Source organism: Zalophus californianus, chromosome 6 (assembly GCF_009762305.2).
Source record: "Zalophus californianus isolate mZalCal1 chromosome 6, mZalCal1.pri.v2, whole genome shotgun sequence".
NCBI lineage: Eukaryota > Metazoa > Chordata > Mammalia > Carnivora > Otariidae > Zalophus > Zalophus californianus.
Genome location: NC_045600.1, coordinates 84,926,356 through 84,951,050, shown reverse-complemented (window position 1 = coordinate 84,951,050; position 24,695 = coordinate 84,926,356). Strand labels below are relative to the sequence as shown.

The following is a 24,695-nucleotide window of genomic DNA, read 5'->3' as shown; positions in this document are numbered from 1 at the left end:
GGACATTTATCTTTAAAGTCTTAGAATTTTCATAGGATATACTTCAGAGTTGATCATATTAGGTGAGTTTTAGTTACTCATGGGTGTTTTCAGTGTGTAGATTCAGGTCTTCTTTTATTTTAGGAAATTTCCTTAGATTACAGTTGTAAGTATCAATTCTGTTCCGTTGTTCAGATTTTCTTCTTTGGTGACTCCAGTTATGCCTATTTTCTGTTGCAACCCCTTTCTCTCTGACCTTGTATTTCTTTAATTATCACATTTTCATTTCTTGAAATGTATCACATTTCATTTCTCCTGCTTTGTTTAATGTTATTTATTAATTTTTCATTTGAGTGTATTGTCTTGGACACCTTGTAATTTAGAATTCATTTCTGATAGGATTTTCTAGTGCTCTTCTGTTTTTTTTTTTTTCTTGAGTTCAGTCAGGTCTCATTTATTCCTTTTTTGTCCACTTCTGTTCTTAGTTTATTTCTAATTAAAGGTGCTTTAATCTGATTAAGGGTTTTCATATCCCCCAAATGCTTGTTTGAGGCTATGTAATTAAGTTTGAAACATTAGATTACAGTTTTCTTCAGCTTTGTGATTGGGTTTTGGCTCTTACTGCATTTTTTGCCTTTCTTTTTTGGTAATAGTTTTGTATGAATATGGTCTATTTCTTTTTTATTTCATGGACAGTGTCCACAAGTGCTCTCTTCTATAAGTTCGGTCCTCTTCTGTGTAATTTCTTTTATAGATGATGTTGGTGGCAGAGGCGAGGTGAGGAGAGTGGCCTGTGTTGTTTCTCTCATTTCTCTAGGATCCTTAATTTTCCCTTTTTATTTCCTTTTTTCGTTTACTGCCACACTGTTAAGGTTTATCACTTTTTTTTAAATGTATTTCATTTTCCTCCAAAAGCAGTGCTTCTCTCAGGTTGCCACTTCTGGTCATGCTCACTTTTGATCTTTCCCTGGGAACTGCCAAGTCTCAACCTATGTTCCTCAACATTGGGTGTGACTTTGTGTGTGCTTCATCTAAGTCCTCTGTACCTCTCTGTTTTCTTTCATGGAATTTCTTAAGCTCCTCTCTCATCTGCATTTGTAGGCTTCAAACGATAGGCAATAGGAACTCTAATGGAACAAGTTGTTTGAAGGCCGTGGCATTTATTTTTCATCTCTCAGTAATGCTGCAGACATGAATCGTGTGGTTTTATTGCTCTCCTTGTTTATTTTATGTTTTGGAGAAGGAGGTTTTGGGGAAGATTCAAAATCAGGCCACTGTCATCATCCTATATCAGGATTCATATATGTTGCATCATTTTTGTTTGTTTGCAGGAACCCTGAAAGGAAAAATAAATAGTAAATAATAATAAAAGTAAAATTAAATAATTTTAATTGCAGTGGAACATCAAATAGATGTAAATACTGTAAACATTTCTTAACTATATAAGTATTATTATAATGATTTTTAGAAGTGTGTTTAAGCAGAAAAATGTCATTACTCAAGCATTCTAGGTGTTGCATAGTGGGCTGTTTTTTTTTTTTTTGCATTCTTCACAGTCTGTTCTCCATTAGTACACAATTTTAAAAACTATTATTTAAAAATTAGATGTTTCAAAGCATATTTGTTTCAAAATTTTGTCAGTTTTGAAGGCTCATTTTTGTTGTGATTAAGTATTCGGATCTTTATTTATTTCAGTTGACAAACGGTTTTTGGTTTATTTGGTTTCTATTAATGGTAGTTAAGGTTTAAGTATTGGGGAGCATTTATTATTTGAGTCATCTTCATCCTTCTTGCTTTGTAATATGTTTGAAATCAAGACAAACTCATTTTTCATTTATCAGATGCATACTTCTACTGGAGGGGGATTTTGTGACTGTGGAGACACAGAGGCATGGAAAACTGGCCCTTTTTGTGTAAGTCATGAACCTGGAAGAGCAGGTACTACAAAAGAGGTAAGAATACTATTTTTAAAAATTGGTAATTATTTTAAGCTTGATGAAATTAGATAGAAATGTTATGTGTATGGGTTAAACTCAATTCCATTAAGAAGCCTGCTTTTTATGTTCCAGTATTTAAATGTAAGGAGTTTTATTCCACTCTGTGTTCTTTGTCTAAAGAGTGAATTTATTCTACTTGTTAAGCAATTTGGTAAGTAAGAGTAAACGATATATAAGGCTAGAAGAGCAAATGGAACAGTAGAACTGATATGTAACTTCAGTAATTCCTTTTCATAAAGAAAAAATAGTCAATAAATTGATTATCTGCTGTATATCCTAATCAAGAAAAGTGAGTAAGCCAGATAAAGGCTATTAGGAAGGAGAATGAGGAAAAAACAAAAACCCACAGATACAGAAGAAATTAAAAGGGTATAAAAGACTCTTTGATAAGACTATACATGGAGAAAATTTGAATAGTTAATAACCAAGGAAGAAATTTGGAATGTTGTTACAAGAAAGTACTTCCTAATAAGTACTTCCTATGTTCAAATGGTTTCACAGAGTAACCCTTTTCAGAACTGTAAGAAATAAATAGTTTTTGTACTCTTTAAACTGTTCCAAATAATCCTCTAGCATTGAATACCCCTAGGGCCCAGATTTTGATCTCTTTAAGTACTATTACCCACTAAAAGAACTCAGGGCTTGTAAAAATACCTGACCAGGTCAGAGTCAAGGAATAGGTAAGCTTATGAGGATGGGTTTGTGTCTAAAGAATCTAGGACCCAGCTTGAAAGAGCTGTTGTTGATGGGAGTTGGACAGTTGGAGCATCAAAATAACACTAATAACTACTATAACTGATTGAATCATAATATATGAAAATTCATGAGTGCCTAATAAAACTTGCAGAGAACTTAAACAAATAATTTTGCCATGGCAGTGGTTCGTTGCCATGGCAATGGTTATTATATTATTTTTTTTTAAGATTTTTTTAATTTATTTTATTTGAGAGAGAGAATGAGAAAGAGCACATGAGAGGGGGGAGAATGAGAGGGAGAAGCAGACTCCCTGCTGAGCAGGGAGCCCGATGCGGGACTTGATCCTGGAACTCCAGGATCATGACCTGAGCCGAAGGCAGTCGCTTAACCAACTGAGCCACCCAGGCACCCAGTGGTTATTATATTAATTTCTCACTCTAAAAACTGGTAATTAAAGAGAATGAACTAAGCATATATTCTACCCTTTTTTTTTAAAGATTTTATTTATTTTAGAGAGGGAGAAAGCATGTGTGAGAGCAGGAGTGGGGGGAGGGGCAGAGGGAGCGAGAGAATTTGAAGCAGACCACGTCCTGAACTGGCTCTGAACTTGGAGCCCTACGCGGGGCTCTGTCCCACGACCCTGAGATCAGGACCTGAGCCGAAATTGAGAGCTGGACGCTTAACCAAGCTGAGCCACTCAGGAGGCCCTATTCTACCTCTTCAATAGGAATTGTATTTCATGGTAAACAAGTGTTTCCAGTTTATGAGCTAGAGCTCTTCTTTCTAGGTGATCGCTAGCTAGCTAGTAGAGAGGGGATAATAGAATTAGAATAATCAACATTTTGCAAACCTGGAGGAAATACTTGATTCAGGCAAGGTTCATTAATGGATGCTAAATCTATTGAGACATGAGTTGATGAAGAACAGTATTCACATAGTTCTAAATTGTCATGTCATAGATCACTTGCTAGGCATACAGAAGAAAAGTGAAACTTTGTAATGGATATATCATATTGTCATCTCCTGAAACTGGCCATCAGTATTAGCATCATTGCTAATAGTGGGGTGACATGGCATAATGAGCCTCCTCACAGGATGTAAAATAAAGTACATAGGTTAACATTCTAAAAATCAGCTCACTTGGCAGCACATATGCTAAAATTGAAACAATAAAGAGAAGATTAGCATGGCCCCTGTGTAAGGATGACACACAAATTGGTGAAGTGTCCCATATTTTTATGATTTCACTCATATGTGGAATTTAAGAAACAAAACAGATGAACATAAGGGAAAGGAAAAAAAAAGAGAGGGAGACAAACCAAAAGAGACTTAACTATAGAGAATAAACTGAGGGTTGCTGTGAGCAGGGGGATGGGCTAAATGGGTGATGGATATTAAAGAGGGCACTGTGATAAGCACTGGGTGTTATATGTAAGTGACGAATCACTAAATTCTACTCCTGAAACTAGTATTACACTATATATGTTAACGAAAAGAAATTTGAAATATTGGGGGAAAATAAAATTTTCTAAAAACAAAAAAACAAAACCGCATAATCATCTTAATAAATGTTGCAACGACGTGGATGGAACTGGAGGGTGTTATGCTGAGTGAAGTAAGTCAATCAGAGAAAGACATGTATCATATGACCTCACTGAGATGAGGAATTCTTAATCTCAGGAAACAAACTGAGGGTTGCTGGAGTGGTGGGGGGTGGGAGGGATGGGGTGGCTGGGTGATAGACATTGGGGAGGTTATGTGCTATGGTGAGCGCTGTGAATTGTGCAAGACTGTTGAATCACAGACCTGTACCTCTGAAACAAATAATACATTATATGTTAAAAAAAAAAAAAAGAAGAAGAAGATAGCAGGAAGGGAAAAATGAAGGCGGGGGGAAATCGGAGGGGGAGACGAACCATGAGAGACTATGGACTCTGAGAAACAAACTGAGGGTTTTAGAGGGGAGGAGGGTGGGGGGATGGGTTCGCCTGGTGATGGGTATTAAAGAGGGCATGTAAATTAAAGATAGAAAAAAAAAAGAGGGCATGTATTGAATGGAGCACTGGGTGTTATACACAAACAATGAATCATGGAACATTACATCAAAAACTAATGATGTAATGTATGGTGATTAACATAACAATAAAATTTAAAAAAAAGTTTATGTGGAATTATAAGGGACACAGAATAGCCAAAACAACCTTGAAAAAGAACAAATTTGGAGAACTCCTACTTCTCTATTTCAAAATCTACTACAAAGCAACAGTAATCAAGACAGTGTGGTATGACATAATGATAAACAGAGAGATTATGAGAATAGGTTTGAGAGCCCAGAAATAAACCCACATTTCTGTGGTCAACTGTTTTTCAACCAGAATACAAAGGGCATTCCCTAGGAAAAGAATAGTCTTTTTTATCAAGTGGTACCAGAACAACTAGATATCCACATGCAAAAGAATGAGTCTGGATCCCTAGCTCACACCATACATGAAAATTAGCTCAAAATGGATCAAAGACCTAAATGTGAGAGCTAAAACTATAAAACTCTTAGAAGAAAACATAGAGGTAAATCTTCATTACCTCATATTTGGCCGTGGATTGATAGATATGACAGCAAAAGCCTGAGTAATACAAGAAAAAATAGATAATTGGACTTCATCAAAGGACACTGTCAAGAAAATGAAAAGTGTACAGAATGGGAGAAATATGTTTGCAAATCATATTTTCTGATAAGGGACTTGTATCTAGAGCTTATAAAGAGCTCTTAAGGGGCACCCGGGTGGCTCAGTCATTAAGCGTCTGCCTTTGGCTCAGGTCATGATTCCAGGGTCCTGGGATCGAGCCCCGCATCAGGCTCCCCGCTCCAAGGGAAGCCTGCTTCTCCCTCTCCCACTCCCCCTGCTTATGTTCCCTCTCTCACTGTGTCTCTCTCTGTAAAATAAATAAATAAAATCTTGAAAAAAAAAGAGCTCTTAAAACTCCATAGTAAAAAGACAACCCAATTTTTAAAACAAGCAAATAGTCATTTCTTCATAAATAGTCATTTCTGGGGTGCCTGGGTGGCTCAGTCGGTTAAGCATCTGCCTTTGGCTAGGGTCATGATCTTGGGGTCCTGGGATGGAGCTCCGTGTCGGGCTTCCTGCTCAGTGGGGAGCCTGCTTCTCCCCTTCCCTCTGCCTGCCGCTCTGCCTACTTGTGCTCTTTCTGTCTTTGTCAAATAAATAAATAAAATCTTTAAAAGTAAATAAAAGTTTTCATCAAATTAGGAATAGAAACAGTGAAACATGCAGAATACAAAATGGGCAAAAGACTTTAATAGACATTTCTCCAAAGAAGACATACAAATAGCCAATAGGCACATGAGAAGATGCTCAACATCACTTAAGGAATCATTAAGGAAATACACATCAAAACCACAGTGAGGGCACCTGGGTGGCTCAGTCGGTTAGGCGTCTGCCTTCAGCTCGGGTCATGATCCCAGGGTCCTGGGATCAACCCCACATTGGGCTCCCTGCTTGGCGGGGAGCCTGTTTCTCCCTCTGCCTGCTACTCCCCCTGCTTGTGCTTGCTCTCTCTCTCTCTCTCTCTCTCTCTCTGACAAATCAGTAAAAATCTTGAAAAAAAAAATTAAAATTCCCCTGCCTGACACTCCCCCTGCTTATGCTCCCACTCCCTCTCTCTCTCTCTCTGTCAAATAAATAAATAAAATCTTTAATAAATAAATAAAATTTAAAAAAGGAAAAAAATGGAGTCATTTCTTCAAAGAGTGTATACACACACACACACACACACCACACACACACAACACACACACAGCCAATAAGCACATGAGAAGATGCTTAGCATCATTGCTCATTAGGGAAATGCATACCAAAATCATGACATTCTTTTTCCTACCCACTAATGGCTATAATCAACAAGGCAAATAATAACAAGTGTTAGTGAGAATGTGACAAAGTTGGAGCCCTCATAAGCTGTTGGTAGAAATGTAGAATAGTGCAGCCACTTTGGAGAATAGTCTAGCAGTTCTTCAAATGATTAAATGTAGAGTTATACACCTCAGCAACTCCACTTCAGGTATATACTCAAAATAATTAAAAACAGTTGTTCAAGCAAATATTTAGACCTGAATGTTCATGGTAGCATTATTCATAATAGTATTGTTATAACAGTTATTATAGAATAATGTATTACTCATAATAAAAAGTAGAAACAGCTCAATGTCTATCAACTGATAAATGGATAAACGATGTGGATAAATCGATACAACGCATTATTTGTCTATATATATGTAAAGTAGTGAAACATGCTTCAGTTTGGAGGAACCCTGAAAACATTCTAAGTGAAAGAAGCCAATTACAAAAAAATCTCATTATATGATTACGTTTAAGTGAAATGTCTGGAATAGGCAGATTTATAGGGACAGAAAATAGGTTTGTGGTTCTTTAGGTCTAGGGGGATGGAAGCGTGGGGTGGGAGAAGAAGAAATCACTAAAGAGTTCTTTTGTTTTTTGAGGTGATGAAACTGGTCTAAAACTAATGTGATAGTTACAAATATCTGTATATACACTAAAAACCATTAAATAGTATCTTTTGAGTGAATTGTATAGTATGTGAATTATATCTCAAGCTGTTAAAAAATTGAAGTACCTAGAGCCTCACTTAGAAAATATTCTTTTTTTTTTTTTTTTTTTAAGGATTGATTAGGAGAGAGATTATGTGGGCACATGTCGGGTATGGGACAGAGGGAGAGGGAGAGGGAGAGAGAATCTCAAGCAGACTCCCCATGGAGCATGGAGCCTTTCACCCATGAAATCATGATCTGAGCTGAAATCATGAGTCCGATGCTTAACTAACTGAGCCACCTGGCCCCACTTATGAAATATTGTTGATAAAAGTGTTTAGCCTGGTGGCGCCTGGGTGGTTCAGTCGGTTATGATCCCAGGGTTCTGGGATCGAGCCCCGCATCGGGCTCCCTGCTCTTCGGGAAGCCTGCTATCCCTCTGCCTCTGCCTCTCTCTCTCTCTCTCTGTCTCTCATGAATAAATAAATAAAATCTTTAAAAAAAAAAAGTTTTTAGCCTGAACTTAATAAAACCTTGAGGTTTAACTTTTAGGAAATACAGGGGAGGCATGAACATGATAAAGAAGACCACAAGGAAGATAAATATAAATTAATGTATGACATTTCAAGGCAAATCTAGAATATAGGAGTTTTTATAGGAAGTATGGCCTGGTTTCTGTCATGAAGAACAAAAGCTGGAAGTGGGGATGGGAGATTCATTTAGATGTAAGTGATCTAGACATAATAACCAAATGCAGTAGATATTTTGGGAAGAATTAAGGAAATTGAATATGATTAAGACATTAGATGATATTTAAAAATTATTAATGTTACTAGATAAAATAATGGTATTATAAGTACATAAGAAAAAAATTTTTAGAGATACATATTAAGTATTTAGGGGTAAAATATAATTAATTTTTACCTTAAAATACTTGAACAAAAAATACATATATGGAAAAATAACAGTTATTGAATTTAGGTAAAAGTGTGTTTATTATACTGATCTTCCTGTTTTTCTGTATTTAAAAAATTTTACTAATTAAAAATAAAAATCAGGGATACCTGGGTGGCTCAGTTGGTTAAGCATCTGGCTTCAGCTCAGGTCATGATCCCAGGGTCCTGGAATCAAGTTCCGCATTGGACTCCTTGCTTGGCTGGGAGCCTGCTTCTCCCTCTGCCTGCTACTCCCCCTGCTTGTGCTTGCTCTCTCTCTCTCTCTCTCTCTCTCTGACAAATCAGTAAAAATCTTGAAAAAAAATAAAAATAAAAATCACTCAATTAAACACCAAATAAATAACAAAAACATAGAAACTGTCCTTAAGCATAGAAGGGGGAAAAGAGAAAGTTTCCAAATTTGTTACATAAAGCCAACATTATATTGACCTCATATCTGACAAAATAGAGAATTTACAGATCAGTTTTATTAATAATTGTTATGCTGAAATACTAAATAAAACATTACTGGGTGAAATCAAGTTTAAAGGAATCATGTAGCACTATCATGCTTACATTCCTGGAATGAACTCTTGGAATTCACTTGTGAAACCATTAATCCTGGCACTTTCTGGGAAAGTAGCTTCTTCTTTTTTAATTTAAAAAAATTTTTATTTAAATTCAATTTAATTAACACATACTATATTATTAGTTTCAGGGGTAGAATTTAGTGATTCATCAGTTGCATACAACAACACCCAGTGCTTGTTACTTCAAGTGCCCTCCTTAATGCCTATCACCCAGTTACCCCATCCCCCCCCTCCTCCCCTCCAGCAACCCCCAATTTGTTTCCTGGAGTAAAGAGTCTCTTATGGTTTGCCTTCCTCTATGTTTTCATCTAATTTTATTTTCCTCTGTTTTTGTCTAATTTTATTTTCCCTTCCCTTCCCCTATGTTCATCTGTCATGTTTCTTAAGTTCCACATATGATTGAAATCATATATTTTTCTCTGACTTATTTTGCTTAGCATAATAACCTCTAGTTCCATGCATGTTGTTGCAAATGGCAAGATTTCTTTTTTTTTTAAAGATTTTATTTATTTATTTGACAGAGAGAGAGAGCGAAAGCAGGAACACAAGCAAGGGGAGTGGGAGAGGGAGAAGCAGGCTCCCTGCCGAACAGGGAGCCCGATGCAGGGCTCGATCCCAGGACCCCGGGATCATGACCTGAGCCGAAGGCAGACGCCTAATGACTGAGCCACCCAGGCACCCCAAGATTTCATTCTTTTTGGTGGCTGAGTAATATTCCATTCTGTGGAATATAGATATATATACATACATACACACACTACACACCACATCTGGGCTATTCCCATATTTTGGCTATTGTGGACATTGCTGCTATAAACATTGGGGTGCATGTGCCTCTTCAAATCAGTATTTTTGTATCCTTTGGATAAATACCTAGTAGTGCAATTGCTGGGTCATAGGGCATTTCTATTTTTTTTTTTTTTTTTGAGGAACCTCCATACTGTTTTCCAGGGTGGCTGTACCAGTTTGCATTCCCACCAACAGTGTAAGAGGGTTCCGCTTTCTCCGCATCTTTGCCAACATCTGTTGTTCCCTGAGTTGTTAATTTTAGTTGGGAAAGTAGCTTCTTTGATAACATTCTCAATTTCTTCCAGGATTATTGACCTGAAATCAAAAGTCATTAATCATGTTTGATGATAAAACGCTAGGGTATTCCCATTATAGAGAGAAGAAAAGGAAATCTATTGCTCTTGTTATTTAACACTGTTGTGGAAGTCAATCAAATAGACTCACAGAATAAACTGAAATACATCAGTATTGGAGAGGAGGCAAAATTGTCATGATACCTGGAAAACCCAAGAATGTTAACTGAAAAAGAAATAGAAAGCAGAGTTTAGTCCAGTTATTGGTTACAGAACTCATATTAAAAACCATTAGTTTTTCTGTTTAGTGTATTCAGCAAATATTACTTGAATGCCTTACAAGCAATAATATCTTTTAGAAAATGTAATGGAAGGGGCACCTGGGTGGTACAGTTGGTTAAGTATCCAAGTCTTGGTTTTGGCTCAGGTTGTGATCTCAAGAGTCATGAGATCAAGTTCCATGTTGGGCTCTGCGCTTAGCATGAAGTCTGCTTCAGATTCTGTCACTCTCTCCCTCTGCCCCTCCTGCTCATGCACGCTCTCTCTCTAAAATAAATAAATCTTGGGGGAAAAAAAAGAAAATGTAATGGAAGAGGGGTGCTCGGCTGGCTCAGTCAGTGGAGCATATGACTCTTGATCTTGAGGTCGTGAGTTCAAGCCCCATGTTGGGTATAGAGATTATTTTTTAAAAAAATGTAATGGAGGAGAAGATCTCATTCATTATAGCATGAGAAAAAATATAACACTTTGGAAAAAAATAAATCTGCCAGGTCTGTTTTAAGAAACTTGAAAAGTATACTCCAATAGGCATGAAAGAAAAAAAATCAGGAGATGAGGCACCTGGGTGGCTCAGTCATTAAGCATCTGCCTTCGGCTCAGGTCATGATCCCGGGGTCCTGAGATCAAGCCCTGCATTGGGCTCCCTGCTCCGCAGGAAGCCTGCTTCTCCCTCTCCCACTCCCCGTGCTTGTGTTCCCTCTCTCACTCTCTGTCAAATAAATAAAATCTTTAAAAAAAAAGTATCTCTTTTAAAAAAGAAATCAGGAGATATACTTCATTTTTGGATTGGAAGATTCAATATTACAAAAAAATATACAATACCAAAATTTTTTCTAGAGTTAATCCACAAAATCAGTATTTCCCCAACCAGAATAACAGCCAAATACTCTTTTGGAACTTGACAAAGCAGAAGTTCTTCTGGAAAAATAATCTGTGAGAATTGTCAGGAAAAGCTGAAATAAAGAGTTATGAGTGTGAGTAGGTCTAACAGACTTAAAATGTATTAAAGAGCTGTAGTAATACAAATAATGTGACTCTTGCTACAGGAATAGACAGCAAAGAATGAAATAGAGAAGAGAATCTAAATCTAGATTGGTAATAAAGATAGCATTTCAGATCGGTGGTGGTATGTAACTGGCTGCCCATTTGGAGGGAAGAAAACATAAAGCTTGATCAGATAAATTCCAGAAATAACAAGGATTTTTTAAAGCTTTTTTTTTTTTAAAAAAAAGAAATTATGAACTTGTTAGAAGGAAATATGGGTAAATTTTTAAAAATAATCTTGAAGTAGATTGGGCTTTTCTAAGATTTTTCTTTAAATTCAGAAGCCGGGGTGCCTGGGTGGCTCAGATGGTTAAGCATCTGCCTTCGGCTCAGGTCATGATCCCAGGGTCGTGGGATCGAGCCCCCACATCAGGCTCCTGGCTCGGCGGGGAGCCTGCTTCTCCTCCCTCTGTCTCTCTCCCTGCTCAGGCTCTCTCCTCCCTCTCTCTCTCTCTGTATCTCTGTGTCTCAGATGAATAAATAAAATCTTTAAAAAAATAAATAAATAAAAATAAATTCAGAAGCCATAAAAAGGAAAAGATTGATAAATGGCTTCTGCAAATATTAATAACTTCTTTATAGCAAAAACTTTGTCATGAGATTAAATGACAGACCGGAAAAAAACATTGCAATGTGTCATAAAGGATAATGATCTATCATTAAGAAACCCCTGGTATTCTGTATGTTTGTGCTATGTGACCACTTGTGTGTAGTGTACTCTATTTTACAAAACTCAGAATGGAAAGAAATGGAATTATATTTGGAGAGGTAAAATGTTGTTTTCTCTTGAGTAGAAGCATCAGAGGGCAACAGTATGGGCTCTAGAACAGGTGTCCTCAGTTTGTTTTAGAACCCCACTGATAGCTCTGTGACTTTGGCAGAGTTACTCAACCTTTCTACCTTTCAGTATCTCTCTAAACTGGAGATAATACCGTCCGCCTCACAGGGCTGTGAGGATTAAATGAGGTAATACATGCAAAGTGCTTAGCTCTAGAATTTGCCTGGGGGTATTCTAAGGGCCCAGTAAATGTTAGCTGTCGTCATTAGTATTAGTATTAGAGCTCCTACTACTTTTCCCATTACCTTTCTTACTTCTGATACTAATAGTACCTCACATTTGTATGTTTTAGAATTAATAGAGATCTTTCACATGAATTACATAATTTTATCCTCATTACTACTTTGTGAGGTAGATATAGTAGCTCCATTTTATGGAAGTAGAAACAGAGCCTCAGTAAAGTTAAGTGACTTGCTCAGGTTTGCATTATCTAGTCAGTGGCAAAGTTGGACCTAAAATTCAGATTACTTTATTTATTTTTTTTTAAAGATTTTATTTATTTATTTGAGAGAGAGAGAATGAGAGATAGAGAGCACGAGAGGGAAGAGGGTCAGAGGGAGAAGCAGACTCCCCGCTGAGCAGGGAGCCTGATGCGGGACTCGATCGCGGGACTCCAGGATCATGACCTGAGCCGAAGGCAGTCGCTTAACCAACTGAGCCACCCAGGCGCCCTCAGATTACTTTAGATTCTGGGTTCCAGACGGTTTTTTAAAATCTTGAATTTAGAAATAATTTCAAATTTATGAAAAGCTGCAAAAATAAAAATAGTACAAAGAATAGTCATATAGGGGCTCCTGGGTGGCTCAGTCAGTTAAGCGGCTGCCTTCGGCTCAGGTCATGATCCCAGGATCCAGGGATCGAGCCCTGCATCCGGATCCCTGCTCGGCAGAGAGCCTGCTTCTCCCTCTCCCTCTGCCTGCCGCTCTGCCTACTTGTGCTCTCTATCTCTCTTAAATAAATAAATAAATAAAACTCTTAAAAAAAAAAAAAAAAAGAATAGTCGTATACTTTTTACCCATTCACCAGTTGTTAGCCTTTTCCCCCATTTACTTTATTATTCAGCATTCGATTTTTAGATTGCCTCTTCCCTCTTACTCATTTACTTGTCCTAATCTCAGATGGCCGTTCCTTCACTTGACAAATACTTATCAAGTGCCCGTTTCTTGATTAAATATTACCACATGTCCATTACCTGGAATACCAGTGTAACCCTTTCAATTTTATTCTCATTTTTGTTTTAAGGAATGCTTTTAATTCTGATTATTCCACTTTCCTCTTCTAATACGTCAAAATATTTTGAAATATTTTGGCACATAGAGAGTGATTTGTGGCTTGGTTTTTATAACCTGTTCATTCCATAACTAGTCATTCTGCAAAAACTGTCTTTGTGTTTTATTTATTTATTTATTTAACATTTTATTTATTTATTTGACAGAGAGATAGACAGTGAGAGAGGGAACACAAGCAGGAGGAGCGGGAGAGGGAGAAGCAGGCTTCCCACTGAGCCGGGAGCCCAATGTGGGGCTCATGGGGCTGGATCCCAGGAGCCTGGAATCATGACCTGAGCCGAAGGCAGATGCTTAACGACTGAGCCACCCAGGCGCCTCTGTCTTTGTGTTTTTTTTTTTTTTTTAAGATTTTATTTATTTTTTTGACAGAGACACAGCAAGAGAGGGAACACAAGCAGGGGGAGTGGGAGAGGGAAAGAGAGAAGCAGGCTTCCCGCTGAGCAGGCTAAGCAGGGATCCCGATGCGGGGCTCCAAGACACTGGGATCATGACCTGAGCCAAAGGCAGATGCTTAAAGACTGGGCCACCCAGGCGCCCCTGTCTTTGTGTTTTAAATACCTGAAGAATCCTTGGGAGTTAAGTTGACTCACTGAGTTTACAAAGCTAGCTTCTCTCCCTCTGCCTCATGGATTTCCAGTCCGTATGGGGTTTTCCTGAATCATAATGGCCTCAGAACACTGGATTTAGTCTTGAACTAAGCTGATCTTGGATTTAGAATTAGATTCAAAGGGCGATTGGTCATTCAGGCTTATCCAAAAAGTAAACCTGGATATTCTGGAATTGACTGATTATCTGGAGGTGAAAGAGGGGCACCTATGGCTAGCATATAACTAATCAATTCATGCAACACAAACAGTCCTGTGTACATAGTGTTTTGTTTCATCTTTGCTTTGATGAATGTGAAAGCCATACTCTACCAGGTGCATGGTATTGTGCCAGTTATAGTGGGGATCTACCAAGTGTAATCCTATCTGGCTGATACTAATCAGCCAATCATCCAGCTTTTGGCAATGTCTTTTGAAGAGAGGCCTCTTTCCTGTATATATATAAAAGCAGTTTCTCTCTAGTCTTGCAGTACATTTCTGAGTTAATTATTAAGTTTTTTTTTTCTATTTAGATTATAGCCCTTTTGTTTCCTCTCATTGACCTTCTTATTTTTTAAGCTTTAGATGCTTTGCTTGAAAGTTTCTTATATACTTACCAGACCTCTTCTAAAGGGCTTACTTCTGATTGCTATGGCATGGAAGTAATGAGTTGATTCTTTTAACTCTTCACCTCAGACTACTATTTTGAAGAATTCGAAAAGATATACTGAGCTAAAAAAAAATACACATATGTGTGTATTATATTATATGAAATAGGAATGTAGTGGACCAATATTGCTCTTAGTACTTTGGCATTCTTTGTATCTCTAGTAAGTGCTTCTGAACAAAATCTCCAGAGAGAAGGTGACATATTGAAGAGAAGGTAAAAATTGAAATCATAAAGCATTGGGGAGTGAGAAAGAATAGGTGCAAAATAGTAAAAATGTGTAGGTTAAGAGTTTGGTGAATGCAGAGTGAAACAGTTCATTAGAACAGTCTGTAGCAGGTAGGTTAATATTTAGTATTAAAATCTTATATTGAATTTCTACTGGATTTTTTTGTCTTAAAAAGTTCCTGTTTTTTTTTCCTGTTTACTCTTTGTTTAAACAGCTTATTAAGATGTAACTTGATACCATATTAAAAAATTCTCCCATTTAAAGTGTATAATTCAGCACTTTTTGGTATATTCACAGTTTTTCATCCATCACCTCAATTATAGAACATTTTCATCACCCGCAAAAGAAACCCTGTATCCATCAGCAGTCACTCTCCATTTCTTACAAACTCCCCAGCCTTAAGCAATCACTATTTTACTTTCTGTCCCTATACATATGCCTATTACGGACATTTTATATAAATGGGATCATATAGTATGTGGGGTCTTTTATGATTGGCTTTTTTCACCAGCATAATGTTTTCAAGGTTCATCAAGGTACATTACTTGTACCAGGTACTTTTTGGTACAAGTAATATTCTGTTGTATAAGAATTCATATTTTAGGGGCGCCTGGGTGGCTCAGTCATTAAGCATCTGCCCTCGGCTCAGGTCAAGATTTCGGGGTCCTGGGATCAAGCCCCGTGTTGGGCTCTCTGCTCAGCAGAGAGCCTGCTTCTCCCTCTTCCACTCCCCCTGCTTGTGCTCCCTCTCTCGCTGTATGTCTCTGTCAAATAAATAAAATCTTAAAAAAAAAAGAATTCATATTTTATTTATCCATTCATCAGTTGATAGACATTGGGGTTGTTTCTACTTTTTGGCTATTATAAATAATGCTGCTATGAATATTTGTGTATATGTTTTTGTTTCAGACATGTTTTCATTTATTTTGGATAGTTATGTAGGAGTGGAATTTCTGGGTCATATAACTATGCTAAATATTTTGAGCATCTATCTGACTATTTTCCAAACTGCCTGCACCATTTTACATTTCCACCAGCAGTATATAAAGGTTCAAATTTCTCTGCATCCTGGCCAGCACTTGTTATTGTGTGTCTTTTTTATTATAGTAACTGTAGCAGGTATAAAGAAGTATCTCATTGTGGTTTTGATTCATATCAAAATCAAAAGAGCATTTGAATGGATTTTTTAGCTGATTGATTTTAACAAGCCTTTTGTTAAGGAGGTAGTGGTCTGTAATAAAGAGAACATGGTTTTTTGTGGGAGCCGAAGACTCAGGTTTTGTCATTTCTGCTATTTATACGCTCTTTTACCTTGGATGGGTTCCTTATCCTTTAAATGTCACTAATTCTTGGGCATCTGGGTGGCACATTCCTTTAAGCATCTGCCTTCTGCTAAGGTCATGATCCCAGAGTTCTGGGATCAAGCCTGCATTGGGCTCCCTGCTCAGTGGGGAGCCTCCTTCTCCCGTTCCCTACCCACCCCCCCACCCCCCCCACCCCCCCACCCCCCACCCCCCGCTCATTTTCTCTCTTGCGCACGCTCTCTCAAGTAAATAAAATCTTTTTTAAAAATGTCACTAACTCTCTCCCTTTCTTACAGAGTGGGTATGAGGATCAGTTGAAATAATGAGAAAAGTTTTTTGTAAGGTCTAAGGGATAACCAGATGTTCTCTGATATTACCATAATTAGGCTACTCGGAAAGGCAGAGAACATTCATAAGGGAGAGCATCACTAAAAAGGGGACTCTGTGTTCTGTCTCCTTTCCTTTCTATCTGTAGCACCAACTTGGCCACAAGGAATTAAGGTAAACTGATGTGAATAACAACCCTCTTGAGCTCAACTTGAATTTGTTCCTGAAGGATGGTGTAATGAAGTTATTAAAATAATTACAAATTAATAACATTTTCTTATCCATTTATTTGTATACAATGTTGGTAGTTACATTTTTTCTATACTGTCTTACAGAATTTACGTTGTCCATTGAATGAAGAGGTAATTGCCCAAGCCCGGAAAATATTCCCTTCAGTGATAAAATACATTGTAGAAATGACTATATGGGAAGAGGAAAAAGAACTGCTTCCTGAACTCCAGATAAGGTGAGGACATTTTTCAAAAGGGAGAAGTTTTAGCAATGATTATAATTTATCAGCATTATAACAATTATGTAGAGAATTCTCTTTGGAGAATACTTCCAAAATGTCCATTTATATGAGATGCTCTGCATAGGCACTAACAAAAGGTAAGCCAAAAGAAGACCCTAAACAGGAGCTGCTGACTTTTAAGAAAGAGCATTTGGGGGGTCTTTTTGTTTGGTCAGAAAACACCCCAGTGTTTTCACATTTTATTAGCTACAGTATAGACCCTAGAGCTGCTTCATTCCCTCCCCTCCCCTTCCCCCACTACGGGGTCAGGCCTTCCCAGAAGCCCCTGCCTTGGCTGCCTGGGCCCGCTGGAACTCCCGCTGCAGCTGAGCCAGGGTCTCCCTCTGTTGCTCTGACTGCCGTTCGAGGTCCCGGAGCTGGGATTCATACTGCTTAATTTCAGCTGTTATACAGTCCAGCCTCTTCCCCACTGTGGCCTGAGCCTCTCCCAGCTCCTGTTTGACCAGCACAGGATGCAGAAATTTAAAGACCATGTTGGACGCATCTAGCAGGGCCAGCTCCTCCTTCACAATATTACCTTCTGTTAGTTGTGCCTCAAGCTTTGCTGCCCTGACATGGATTTACTCAAGTCTTCCTGTAGCTGCTGATATTTCTCCCTCTTTCCCTGTAGCTTCTTCTGGATTAGCTCAGCCCATGGCGGGGATGAAGGCCTTTCTTTCATTATTTGGGCTGGGGGTCTTACTCTGAATGATTTATAAGGACCTAGCAGCTACTCATCCCAGAAGAGAAGTAAATTGCCCAGTTTGATCCTGTCCTAGACCAACCTCCAGATTCCCCAAGAGGTTTGTGATGGTAATAAGAAGATAGCCCTTTACCATGTGCTTTGATACCTAGGATTATTTCCCTACTAGTTGTAGGGATTTAACATTTTAAAACTAAAACCCAGCAATTTCTAACAACCATAAGTCTTTCAGTGACAGATTTGCTCTTAACTTATAAAGGTACAAGAGAATTCCAGATCTGATATGAAGATACAGTTTGGGCCTTATGGGAATTTTTCTATCCATGTAATATTATGAATTTCACAAAATTGCATCACATATTTAAATACTGTTGTTCTTTGAGTTTACGGATTTTTTTGTTTTAGGAAGAGATAGAATTAAGAATTTTAATTTATAAAGACATTAAATGTATTGTTTTGACTCTTTGTGGGCCATAAACTGCTTGGGGAAATAAAGGTCATCAGAGGTTGCATCCAAAAAGGCATTAATTTCAGATATCTGATAATGTCAATTAAACTCTTTAAGAAACTTTGTGTTGTTGGAGTGCCTGTGTGGCTCAGTTGCTTAAGCGTCTATTTTCAGCTCAGGTCATGATCCCAGGGTCCTGGGATCCAACCCCCACATGAGGTTCCCTGCTCAGCAGGGAGTCTGCTTCTCCCTCTCCCTCTCTCTCAGATAAATAAATAAATAAATAAATCTTAAAAAAAAGAAAAAGAAACTTTGTGTTGGTAAACATGATACTAGCAATCTGCCTGCCTGAAAAGGGAGAGTTGCTTGAGTTTGAGTGTATATATAGCAGCACCAGACTTCAGATTCATAGATCTGAGTTTAAGGCCTTCTAACTGCTTTTGGCATTGTGACCATGGAGAAGTTTTTTTGTTTTTGTTTTTGTTTTTGTTTTTGTTTTAAAGTAAGCTCTGCACTCAATATGGGGCTTGAACTCTTGACCCCAAGATCAAAAGCCAGATGCTCTACCGATGGAGCCAACCAAGCACCCCTGTTTCCTGAGCTCTAACAGACCTGAGCTTAGAGTTATGAGATGGATTGAGTATATTATAAAAGCGTACTGTAAACTGTTTAAAACTGATAATAACATCTGACATTTGTGTAGCCTATGACAATTGTTTTCACATTTTTTATGAGATCCTCACACCACTCTTGAATGTAGATATTATACTCTTTTTAAAGATGGAAGAGGCACTGTCATCTCAGCAAGCTTAAAAGTTTAAGCAGCCTGAGGTCCCTCAGTCACATGGTAGTGCTAGCACTTTCAATCTGTACACCTTTTTTTTTGTTAAACTTAAATGTTCTATAAAACCAGTATCACTTCAAGTAAGTAGAAAGTAAAAGCAAAAACAAACTCAATAAAAACTAAGTGTTAAGGCACTGTGTTGGGAGTCTCGGGACCCTTTTCCGAGAGACTATGGCGCTCAACAAGAATCACTCAGAGGGCGGCGGAGTGATCGTCAACAACACCGAGAGCATTCTGATGACTTATGATCATGTGGAACTTACATTCAGTGACATGAAGAACGTGCCCGAGGCCTTCAAAGGGACCAAGAAAGGCACCGTCTACCTTACCCCGTACCGGGTCATCTTTCTGTCCAAAGGCAAGGATGCCATGCAGTCCTTCATGATGCCGTTTTATCTGATGAAGGACTGTGAGATCAAGCAGCCCGTGTTTGGAGCAAATTACATCAAAGGAACGGTGCAGGCTGAAGCAGGAGGTGGCTGGGAAGGCTCTGCGTCATACAAGTTGACTTTTACGGCAGGGGGCGCCATCGAGTTTGGACAGCGGATGCTACAGGTGGTATCTCAAGCCTCCCGAGGCGAAGCCCCCAATGGAGCCTATGGGTATTCTCACATGCCCAGCGGGGCCTATGTCTTTCCCCCGCCCATCGCCAATGGAATGTACCCCTGCCCTCCTGGCTACCCCTATCCACCGCCCCCACCTGAGTTCTATCCAGGACCTCCCATGATGGATGGGGCCATGGGATATGTGCAGCCTCCACCACCACCCTATCCTGGGCCCATGGAACCTCCAGTCAGCGGCCCTGATGTCCCTTCCACTCCTGCAGCTGAAGCCGAGGCTGCAGAAGCAGCGGCCAGCGCCTATTACAACCCGGGCAACCCACACAACGTCTACATGCCCACGAACCAGCCTCCGCCACCTCCTTACTACCCCCCAGAAGATAAGAAGACCCAGTAGACCCCTCCTGCCCCTGCCTCCTATCCCTCGTCACTCTTCCCTTCCCTTCCCCTTGGGGCTGAGGCTGGGGCTAGGGGGGTGACGGAAGGGCCTTGTTCTTCCTCCAGGTCTGATTATAAAACACTTAGCAGGGACTGGTGTTGAGGGAAGGGGGGGCCCCTTGACTTGGGAGCTGTGCCTCCCCGCTTCTCAAGCTAGCTCGGAGCCCACGGCGCCGCTTGGATGCGCTTCCCTCTCACCGTGTCTGGGGCTCTGCTCAGGAGCGTGGGCATCCATCTCGCTCCTGTCTTGCTCTAGTAGCTTCATGCCCATGGAAGGATTCTGGCCACCTCCTCTACCGCAGTCCAGCTCCCTCGTTTTGGAATCCAATTTATATTCAGCCTTGTGACCTCCCTCAGACCAGCCTCGCGTCTTCCTGAGGGCCCCCACCGGGCCCCCCTCACATTCCCTCCACTCTGGTCTCTGCCTCCCCATGGAAGGCGACCTTCTCACCGGACGGTCAGCCCACATTCCAATCCCAGCCAGCCTCCAGCCAGGTCACGCTCACCTTCACCTCCCTGTCCTGTCCTTGGTCACCTGTTGCCACCACTTTGACTTTTGGAGCTTTAACTTGAGCTTCCAAGTGGTGGGCGGCACTGGGCTGGGCGGCTGCTTCCCTCCAGGTATTTTTGGCTTTTGTTTCCCTCTACCTTCTCTCCTTTCCCTCTAGAAGAGGCTTCTCAGACTGGAGAATGCATGTTCATTCCATCATACTGTTTGGGGGCTTTGGGGTGGGCTGGAACAGAGGCCCCTGACCTGAGCCTGTGTGCTGACCATGACCTCTCATCAGCCCCTCACCCTGCTCTCTTCCCTTTAAGCTTCATGCCTAATTGGTGATATGCCCCTTGGATGCACTAAAATTTGCTCTCATTTGCTTCTGGACTGGCCGTGAAGTGAGGAGATGGTTATTTAAAGAGAATTCCCTATTTATTTGACAAAACAACAACAAAAAAAACCCAGTTAATATATTAATGTGAAATAAACCCTGTTTGCACCTTGATTTGTTTGCTGAAAATATGAAGTAGTAAAAATGAAGTGACTGGGAAAAAAAAAAACAAAACTAAGTGTTAATAAAATCTTACCATTTATCATTGCCTATCTGAAGGTCCTGAGCCTAGGGCTGTCTCCCTTTGCCGCAGTAAGAGTAGTATTAAAAACATATTGCCACTAAAAAAAAAAAAAAAAAAAAAAAAAAAACCATATTGCCACTAAACTGAAAGTAATAATTTACATCTGGAGGTAATAAAAAAATGAAATGGTATCAGGGTTTTTAAAATTTCATGGCACTGTAACACTTAAAATAACATCCTTTATCAGTATTGCTGTGGTACTTTCTCATACATAAGAAATTACACTGTGGTTATATGTTATGTATTAGTCTATTTTTTACATTTTCCTTTATTTCAGTATCTGAATATATATCTTTTATTTTTTAACAGGGAGAAAAATGAAAGATACTATTGTGTCCTTTTCAATGATGAACACCATTCATATGACCATGTCATATACAGTCTACAAAGAGCTCTTGACTGTGAGCTCGCAGAAGCCCAGTTGCACACCACTGCCATAGACAAAGAGGTTTGTGAGCTTCATTTGAATTCTTATGCTCCCCCATATCAGCTTCCTGGGAGTCAGGTGTTGACTGAGTCCTTGACAAGTGCTCTTTTGTATTGTGTTAGGAACAATCATACTCTTCTTTTATTCCTTATATTCTAGGTAAATTGGTTAAAACTTGATTTTTCTGTGTATTGTAATTGTAGATAAACTATTAGCTTTCTTCTTTTATTCTAAGTAATTATAAAGTTACTGAATATATTTGGCAAAAAGTAGTTAAGAATGTCCACTTTAGTTTGTTTCTATAATTATTTATTAAAATAGCATTCTAGAGGCACCTAGGTGGCTCAGTCGTTAAGCATCTGCCTTCGGCTCAGGTCAGATCCTGGGATTGAGCCCCACATCAGGCTCCCTGCTCGGCAGGAAGCCTGCTTCTCCCTCTCCCACTCCCCCTGCTTGTGTTCCCTCTCTCGCTGTGTCTCTCTCTGTCAAATAAATAAATAAAATCTTTTAAAACAATAATAAAATAGCATTCTGTAATTATTGAGCATATGAATAAATGCATTAATTTTGACATTTTTAATTATTACAACTATTTTTAGCATAATACTGATGCTGTGGTTCGGCTTTTTAAAAAATATCTATCCAAAGCAAAATGTGTTCCTCAGATATATAGAGGGAATATTAACTTAATCCTTGTCCTTGAGAGGAGTGTAATATAGTGGAAGAAGCAGCATGGCATTAGTAATTAGTGTAGTGGTGCTAGGGCTTGAGGAATCAATATCCTGGTCACACCTGTCATCCACTAGTGGATGCCAAGTGTGTTGTGGAACACATGTTGAGGAACTTGTAAATTCATTCATGGAAAGTATTTTTTAAAGGTTTTATTTATTTATTTGACAGAGAGAGAGAGAGAGAAAGTGAGAGAGTACAAGCAGGGGGAGTGGGAGAGGGAGAAGCAGGCTCCCTGCCAAGCAGAGAGCCTGACATGGGGCTCAGTCCCAGGACCCTGGGATCATGACCTGAGCTGAAGGTAGACGTTTAACCAACTGATCCACCCAGGCGCCTGCATGAAAAGTATTTAAAACATAAAGCAGGATTTTAGTAAAAACCTAAATTATTATTATTGGATAGAAATAGAGTACACTATAGGAAGTGAAGAACTAACATTCTTGCCAAGCGGGAAATCCAGCATCCTAAAGTATATTCTCTGCTAGCAGTATCAAAAGTTCTGAAGTTTCATAAAGATGTTAAACATTTATGTTTATCTTCCAGGTATTGCCCATCTTACTACTTTTAGGCAGTTGATAAATGATTAATAATTAAGAGCTCATTAGGCCTTTGGGCTACATATTACTTATTGATTGGGATTGTCATTCTACTACTTAATTCTCATGTTTGTTTATAATTAGGGTCGTCGGGCTGTCAAAGCAGGTGCTTTTGCAGCTTGCCAGGAAGCAAAGGAAGATATAAAGGTAATTTTCTGAATTAAGGACAAAAGAGAATTGTAAGAGGAATTCACATTACAAGAGCCGAAGTAGAATAATCACATTGTTGAAGTGGTTTGGTATCCTAAGTAAAGGTAGGATTGGGCCATTTAGACCCAGAGATTTGAAACTGTAAGTGTTATATAAGATTTTTTTTGAAGAATAGATTACTTAGTTAAAACAAATTTTAAAATTAGTGTTTTGTTTTTAATATTCCTTTCATTTGTAGAGTCATTCAGAAAATGTCTCTCAACATCCACTTCATGTAGAAGTATTACACTCTGAAGTTATGGCTCATCAGAAATTTGCTTTGCGTCTTGGCTCCTGGATGAACAAAATTATGAGCTATTCAAGTAAGCATATTGCCTATTTTTCTTATTTCTCATAAAATACTGGTTTTTGAAATAACCATGAATTTGAAAATGTCATTGAGTATAAAACAGAATTTCTTTTTCATTTTTGGTTTATACATTTTGATTAATTTTCAGATTTGTATCACAAAATGCCATAAATAATATTTTGTCAGCTTTTGATTCTTTGATGTTGACAGAATTATTCTTGATATTAAGCTGGGAAGATTAATGTTAATTTTTTCACATGTTATTGTAGGAAACATACTTTGGGAGGAATATTATGAAAATAAAAGTTATGTGACTTCTTTTGTTTGTAGGTGACTTTAGACAGATCTTTTGCCAAGCATGCCTTAGAGAAGAACCTGGCTCTGAGAACCCCTGTCTCATAAGCAGATTAATGCTTTGGGATGCAAAACTTTATAAAGGTAGGTGGATCTTTGCTTATGCTGCTTGCCATGAAGCATGACCTTAAAGTGGAGCTATATATAATCTTTTTTATTAAACCAGTGCTCTTGATTGATAAGATATTGTGCTTTAAGAAAATTTAACCAATCAATATGTAGTCTTCTGTGTTAAAACTTAAGGATACTTTTAATTATAGTGTTTTTTCGTTTAGTCAGGGCCAGTAAAAAAGAGTATGTGTATATATTCATTTGGTGCCATTGTTAAAGCTATGTTAATTTTCATTTTTAAAATCCAAATGCAGAACATACAGTGAAAGGTGAGAAAAAGGCTTAAGGAAATGGAAAAGGGAAGACACAGAGTAAGAGTAATTTTGAGTGAAATAGAATAAAAAGGAATGGAGAAAGCTTGGGCAAGGTAAAGTGAAGTAAGGCAAAGCGGAGGGGCAGAAAGAGAGGAAAAAGGCTTATATGTATGTATTTTAAATTCTAGCTATTATTGTGATAAATGCTACTCATATTTGAGTTCTTGAGGTCTGTTAGTATGTGAAATATTTTTATAATATTCTGCCACTTCTAATAGCTGGAATGTTTTTTTTGCCTTGGTGATACTCTTCCACTTCCCCCAAAAATGATCTCTAGGTGCCCGTAAGATCCTTCACGAATTGATCTTCAGCAGTTTTTTTATGGAGATGGAATACAAAAAATTCTTTGCTATGGAATTTGTGAAGGTAATTGCTCTTTATAAATAGATATCAATAATAGAAAAAGAAAACCATTTTGGAAATGAAGTTGTAGAAACAAAGCAGATAATTATGAATCAGTTTAATTTTGTGATGTATTTCTTTTTTTTTTTTTTACATTTTTACTGCCATACATTACATCATTAGTTTTTGATGTAGTGTTCCATGATTCATTGTTTGCGTATAACACTCAGTGCTCCATTTAGTACGTGCCCTCTTTAATACCCATCACCAGGCTAACCCATCCCCCC

At 38.5% G+C, this 24,695-nt stretch overlaps 2 protein-coding genes, 1 non-coding gene and 1 pseudogene across 5 annotated transcripts in view; 3 read left to right on the top strand and 1 right to left on the bottom strand.

Moving 5' to 3' along the window:
- Positions 1-24,695, top strand: part of UBR1 (ubiquitin protein ligase E3 component n-recognin 1) — a 152,574-nt gene that overhangs the window by 29,411 nt on the left and 98,468 nt on the right. For all 3 annotated transcript variants that reach the window (XM_027570929.2, XM_027570930.2, XM_027570931.2), the window contains exons 4-10: positions 1,821-1,931; positions 16,740-16,870; positions 21,346-21,484; positions 22,873-22,935; positions 23,177-23,300; positions 23,618-23,725; positions 24,344-24,432. In XM_027570929.2, coding sequence (XP_027426730.1) covers positions 1,821-1,931; positions 16,740-16,870; positions 21,346-21,484; positions 22,873-22,935; positions 23,177-23,300; positions 23,618-23,725; positions 24,344-24,432 — 765 coding nt within the window. The remainder of the gene's footprint in view (positions 1-1,820; positions 1,932-16,739; positions 16,871-21,345; positions 21,485-22,872; positions 22,936-23,176; positions 23,301-23,617; positions 23,726-24,343; positions 24,433-24,695) is intronic.
- LOC113910602 lies at positions 3,807-3,910 on the top strand. Its single transcript, XR_003516115.1, has one exon. It is a non-coding gene; the product is annotated as a U6 spliceosomal RNA (small nuclear RNA).
- Positions 17,043-17,597, bottom strand: LOC113908673 (annotated as a pseudogene).
- On the top strand, positions 19,063-21,103 carry LOC113909593 (WW domain-binding protein 2-like). Its single transcript, XM_035728091.1, has one exon. The coding sequence runs from the start codon at positions 19,082-19,084 to the stop codon at positions 19,865-19,867; it is 786 nt and encodes a 261-aa protein (XP_035583984.1). The 5' UTR covers positions 19,063-19,081; the 3' UTR covers positions 19,868-21,103.